This window comes from Chelonia mydas, chromosome 2 (genome assembly GCF_015237465.2).
Source record: "Chelonia mydas isolate rCheMyd1 chromosome 2, rCheMyd1.pri.v2, whole genome shotgun sequence".
In the NCBI taxonomy this organism is placed as follows: Eukaryota; Metazoa; Chordata; order Testudines; family Cheloniidae; genus Chelonia; species Chelonia mydas.
Window position 1 is genome coordinate 3,004,233 of NC_057850.1, and position 6,549 is coordinate 3,010,781.

General features: G+C 60.7%; 1 protein-coding gene across 2 annotated transcripts in view; it reads right to left on the reverse strand.

Moving 5' to 3' along the window:
• Window positions 1–6,240, reverse strand: part of CPSF1 (cleavage and polyadenylation specific factor 1) — a 33,813-nt gene extending 27,573 nt beyond the window's left edge. The window contains exons 1-3 of one of the 2 annotated variants that reach the window (XM_037891822.2): window positions 6,119–6,240; window positions 3,986–4,155; window positions 153–180 (exon numbers count right to left, since the gene is read on the reverse strand). In XM_037891822.2, coding sequence (XP_037747750.1) covers window positions 153–180; window positions 3,986–4,129 — 172 coding nt within the window. In that variant the 5' untranslated portion in view covers window positions 4,130–4,155; window positions 6,119–6,240. The remainder of the gene's footprint in view (window positions 1–152; window positions 181–3,985; window positions 4,156–6,118) is intronic. The other variant, XM_043538938.1, reaches the window with a different exon arrangement.
• Between the last annotated feature and the right edge of the window lie 309 nt (window positions 6,241–6,549).

The following is a 6,549-nucleotide window of genomic DNA, read 5'->3' on the forward strand; positions in this document are numbered from 1 at the left end:
CCAGCTCATGACCTCAACAGGAAACGGAGGCTGTCCTGGGTTCCATCCCTCCCTGCTCTCATCCCCCACATTCCAATCCCACCCTGGGGCGATCCCAGCAGCTGCAGCAGAGCCCAGACTGGCCCACCCCGGCATGCCCCGGTCCCACGTACCTGTGTTCCTGTCTCCTTTAGTGGAGGGCTGGAAGGAAGAGAAAGAATTTCATCAGTAGGCAGCTACTGCCCTCCTCTGGGGCAATTGGCCAAGGCATCTCTCAGTTCAATGCCAGAATGACATGAGTGCTCCTGAGGCCGAGGGGGTCTGGTCCTACTCAGAGGGGCAGCTCCAGAGCAGGCAAGGGATGTAGAAGCTCCCCCTCCTCCACAGCTCTGCCGCTGCCCCTCAATCTTGGCCTGCAGATCCCCCTGTTATTCCTGGGCTTCCCCCCATACCCCCAGGCTCTGCCCATGCCTCTCAAGCCTGACCCACAAGGCCCAGCCCCCAGGCACATGCACCTAAACCCCTTTGAAAATAAGAAGAGACGTAAGTGCTAAGCACTCTAGTAACCCAGGCTAACCGAGCTAAGCCGAGCACAAGCACCTCTCTGGGTTCTCCATCTAGTCTATGGACCACAGATTTTCTCTAAGATCCACCCTTTCCTATCCATCCACACAGCTAAATCTCTCATCAGCTTGTATCTTGATTACCACAATCTCCTTCTCTCTGGCCTTGCTCCATCCATACCCTAGCCTGTCACGCTGAATGGGCCAGAGCTCTCTCTTCCCGCTGGGGAGAATTCTGCGCCACTGCGCATGTGCAGAATTCATGCCCCACACAGATTGCTTCGCTTCCCCGCAGAAAAATGGGGGGGAAACAAAGGGAAGCCGCAAGAGCGGTCACGCGTCCCTCCCCAGTGGCATGGGTGCGTCGTTTCGGGCGCCCGGAGCAGCCAGCGGAGAGGTAATCATTGTGGGGCTAGGGATGCTCTGGCCAGTGGCTCTTGCCCTGCACCAGGCTCAGCTGCTAGTCCCAGCTGGGCTGGGGAGACGGGACTTTCTCTTCCCCTGCAAGGAGCAGCCGGGGCCAACCCACTCCCAGAAACCTCCCCCAGCTGCAGGAAGCTCTGCACTTCCCCCCACTTCCTGCCCACATTGCTCCTCAGCCGCAGGGGAGGGGTCACTGTACAGGGAGCTGCTCCCCCATCTGTCCAACCCCTACGTATCCGGAACCCCCATACCCAGAACCCCTGCCGAGCCTCACCCTGCCCACATCTAGAACCCCCTCCCCACCAAGCTCCCCATGCCTGAACACCCACCCCACTGAACCTCACCCCCTGCATCTGGAGCCCCCCTGCACCCAGAGCACCCCCCACTGAGCCACACTCCCTGCATCCCAACCACACCCCTCCAACCCCACCCCATCTACAACCAGACCCGCGCCGAGCCCCTCCCCTCTGCATGTGGTTCCCCACTCCTGCACCCAGACCATCCCCCACTGAGTCCCCCACACCCAGACCCCCCCCCCCCCCACCTTCACCTGGATCCCCATGCAAAGTCCTATTCCCCCTTCACCTGGAACTCCCCAAGGAGGCCCTGTGCATCCAGATCTCCCACCAAGCCACTTGCACCCAGAGTGCCCCACACAGAATCCTCTCACCCCACACCTGGATCCCCCCACACTAAGCCTCTCTACACTTGGAAGCTGCTGGGCTGAGCCTGCTTGCCCCACACCTGGATCGGGGGCCAGGGCTGGGTGTGCATGTGAGACTCGGTCCCTCTTGTTTGCTATCTTGGTGCACCTAGTCTGGAGGATTCTCCTGTGGGAATTCTGTGCCACTGCGCATGTGCAGAATTTATGTCCCCTGCAGATTTCTTTGCTTCCCTGCAGAAAAATGACTTTCAGACGGGGAAGCAAAGGGAACCCACAAGAGTGGTCATGCGACCCTCCCCAGCACTATGTTTCGGGGGCCCAGGGCAACTAGCAGAGAGGTAAATCACTGTGAGGCAGGACTCAGGAAGACCCGGCTTGCGGCTCTACCCTGCACCGGGCTTAGTTGCTAGTCTTGGCTAGGCTGGGGAGGATGGAACTTCCTTTTCCCCTGCAGAGCATCTGGGGCTGGGTCAGACACCCACCCCCAGATTTCTCCCCTGGCTGAAGAAAGCTCTGCAAACTCTCCCCCACACACACACTTCCTGCACCCATCGCTCCTCAGCTGCAGGAGCTGGGATCCCTGTACAGGGAGCTGCTCCCCCATCTGCTGTGCATCCAGACCCCCTCATACCCAGTCCCTCCCACTGAGCTTCAGACTCCCGCACTCAAAAAACCCCCATCCTCAATGAGCCCCACACCCCCTGCACCTGGACCACCCTGACACCCAGATCCCCACCCCACCAAGCCCCAACCAGCTGCACCTGGACACTCCACTGAGCCCCCCCCCCCACCCGTACCTCTTGCCAAGCTCTATTCCCCCCACACCCAGACACCCCCCACTGAGCCCCAACCACCTTCACCTGGACACCCCTGCAGAGTCCCATTACCGTTGCACTCAGAACGCCCCCACCAACAAGCCCCTGTGCATCCAGATCCCCCCACACCTGCATCCCCCACTGAGCTACCCGCATCCAGATTGCCCCACACAGAACCCTCTCAACCCACAGCTCGATCCCCCACACATACTAAACCCCTCCACACTTGGGTCCTGTCTTGCTGAGCCTGCCTGCCCACACCTGGTGCACTTGGCACAGAGGGGCATGGCCCTGGAGTGATTCTGGGGCAGGCCTGGTCCTTGCGCTGTGTCAGGATTGGGTGCAGTCTCACTGCCGAGTCCATGTCCCGGGGATGAGCTGCACAGTGATCTCCCACCTCTGTAGAGCCAGAGGCCTGTGCTCTCCAATGCAATGCTCCACATTTATTTGACAAATATAATTTGCAGAATTTTAAAATATTGTGTGCAGAATTTTTATATTTTTGGCACAGAATGCCCTCAGCAGTAGGAGGGGCAGGGCCCCAGGGTGTTTCTGGGACAGGCCTGGCCCTTGTGCTACAGCAGGGTCAGGTACAGCCCCACGGCCAAATCTGTGTCAGGGGGAGGGGAGACTGCAGGGTAATCTCCCACCTCAATGCAGCCAGCAGCCTGTGTTCCCCACTGCCATGCCGGAGCCTCCACATTTATTGTCAAATAAAATATGCAGAATTTTGCAGAATTTTAAAATATTGTGCACAGAATTTTTATTTTTTTGGTGCAGAATTCCCTCAGGAGTAATTTTCAAACAAGCTCCTTCGTGCTTTCTGCCCTGCTGTCCCACATGCTTGGGAGGCACTCGCTGTAAACATCCACAAAACTACCTCATCACCCTCCTTCAAAACCCTCCTCAAAGTTCTCCTTTGCCATGAGGCCTACAAAAATCTTAACAGTTAGGCTGCTGGTGGGCTGAGACCACAGCCTATCATGCTCAACAATGCTGTCTCAGTGCTTCTTTGTACTCTCCCATCTGTCTGTATCCATCTGTTGTATCTTGTCTTATACTTAGGAAGCTTACTGAGATAGGACCTGCATTTTTGTTGTTTGTACAGTCCCTAGCATAGGGGGGTCCTCCTGGTCCCTGACTAAGGCTCCTAGGCACTATGGAAATACAAGTAATAAACAATAATAATAATAATTTACAAACAAACAGTTCCAGATTTTCTCTCTCCTTTGTGATTTATGAATGAAATTTCCTGGAAGGTGTCCAAAGCTTTTATGGTTATGCACCTCCACTCAGAGAAGAATTAGTTCTGAGGTCCCAGGGGTCAAAAAATATAATGTTTTCATTTGATTAAAACACAAATTGGATTTGAGTTAGGAACACAGGACTGTAAGGGACCTCCTGAGTCACTGAGTCCTGTCCCTGGTATCACAGGCAACCCGTAGACGCACATAGATAGGATCTGTAGAAACAGCTGCAGCACAGAAAGACACAGAGGGCTGGGTGGGATTGCTGGATGGTTTGGCAAGAGGACAAGGTACCTCTGAGTCATGGTTGAGCCTATACACATAGAGCTGAGACGTTCCTGCCACTACCAGGTTGCGCTCCGTGTTGGAGAAGAAGTTGCAGTACATGGAGAACTCCACCCCCGTCGGGGGGTGGGCTTGTCTGTACACCGCATACATCTTCGGGGAACGTCAAGGCCACCAACCTGCCCAGGGACACAAAGGAAAGAGAAAGACAAATCGGCTGTGAGAACCACCGATAACCCTAGGGTTGCCAGAGAGACTACTGCTGTCCCAGGCCCTGCGAGATGGTGAGAGAGCCTAGCGCTGCAAAAGAGTGACAGCCCAGAGACCAATCCTTCTCCCCTGCGCACACCAGATCCTTGGCCATAAGAACAGGCCCTGCCTTGGCAGCCTGAGCCTCCTGCCAACCGTGAGGTAAACGTTTCCCCCAGGGAACATCTTCACCCTGCTCCTCTGGGGGAGTCACTGGCTCTTGGGCTAAAGACATTATGGCAGCCAAATTTCCCAAGCAAGATTTGAGACCTGTTTCGAATGGAAACCTCCACACCACCTTAGCCAAGGAATCTCCCGGCACCAATCAGAGCCTGATGCTAGGGCAGAACGAGGGGGGCTGTTAACCCCAAGGCTGCAGGGCGGGAAGGACCATTCCCCAGGGCACAGTCCCACATGTTCATGGCTCAGCATTACACCTTCCCTGGGGCCCAGGACACAGGCTGGGGGTGGGGGGCGGCTATGCCAGTCTGCAACCACCCCTCCCCCCATCGGCTCTGGATGTGAACAATATAGCAAAGGTGCCCTGTCATCTGGGGGGCAGCACCCCACTTCCCCGTGGAGGGACCCAGGGATCTGCACCGCAGCTCCCTGCCAGGGGCCTGACCGCCAGGAAACACGGGGGGCAGAAACCCCTCCACATACCCCTCCCCCCCATGGACCACCGCCTCACCCCACAGACCACCACTACTCCCTCAGGGAGCCCCCGCCCCCCAGGCAGCCCTCCACACACAGCTACCCCCTCACCCCACCCGGGATCACCCCCTCACCCCACAGACCACCCCTCCAGGGATCCCTCCACACACAGCTACCCCCTCACCCCACCCGGGATCACCCCCTCACCCCACAGACCACCCCTCCAGGGATCCCTCCACAGACAGCTACCCCCTCACCCCCCCCGGATCACCCCCTCACCCCACAGACCACCCCTCCAGGGACCCCTCCACACACAGCTACCCCCTCACCCCCCCCGGGATCACCCCACAGACCACCCCTCCAGGGACCCCTCCACACACAGCTACCCCCCACACACCCCCGGGATCACCCCCTCACCCCACAGACCACCCCTCCAGGGACCCCTCCACACACAGTTACCCCCTCACCCCACCTGGGATCACCCCCTCACCCCACAGACCACCCCTCCAGGGACCCCTCCACACACAGCTACCCCCTCACCCCACCCGGGATCACCCCCTCACCCCACAGACCACCCCTCCAGGGACCCCTCCACACATAGCTACCCCCTCACCCCCCCCGGGATCACCCCCTCACCCCACAGACCACCCCTCCAGGGATCCCTCCACAGACAGCTACCCCCTCACCCCCCCCGGATCACCCCCTCACCCCACAGACCACCCCTCCAGGGATCCCTCCACAGACAGCTACCCCCTCACCCCCCCCGGGATCACCCCCTCACCCCACAGACCACCCCTCCAGGGATCCCTCCACAGACAGCTACCCCCTCACCCCACCCGGATCACCCCCTCACCCCACCCCTCCAGAGACCCCTCCACACATAGCTACGCCCTCACCCCCCCCGGGATCACCCCCTCACCCCACAGACCACCCCTCCAGGGATCCCTCCACACACAGCTACCCCCTCACCCCCCCCCCCCGGGATCACCCCCTCATCCCCGAGACCGCCCCCCCTCAGGAACCCCCAGCCCCCAGACACCCCTACGGACCGCCCCACCCCAGGGAGCCCCCACCCCCCAGGGACCCCTCCACACACAACTACCCTCTCCCCCCCCCCCGGGATCACCCCGTCACCCCCCAGACCGCCCCCCCCTCAGGGAGCCCCGCCCCCCCGAGACCCCTCTGCGGCCACGGACGGCCCCCGCTCCCCGGCTCAGCCCAGGCCCCCTCGCCCCTCACCTGCCCGCCCCCCCCGAGTCTCCTCATGCAGCCGCCGCCGGAAGCGCCGGGTCCCGCGCCGGGCTGAGGCCACCATAGAGCGCAGCGACGTCAGAGCTAGAGTGGCCGCGAGGGGGCGGGGCTAGCCGGGACCATAGAGCCAGGGCCAGCCCCGCCCTCTCGCGGGGAGGGGGTGGATTGCGCCTGCGCCGCCCCTCTCCCGCTGGCGGGGGTTCGAACCCGGGTCCCCCGGAGCGTCTCGCCTTCTGCGCCCGGACGCCTGGGTTCCCTGCCCGGCTCCACGAGCGCTGGCCGCGCGCCGTGACGGAGCCGGGGGCTGAGCCCAGTGGCAGGGGGCATGGGGCAGGCCCAGGGGCTGGGACCGGGGGGCGTGGGATTGGGGGAGCGGGGCAGGGGGCGTGGGGCAGGCACAGGGGCTGGGACCGGGGGGC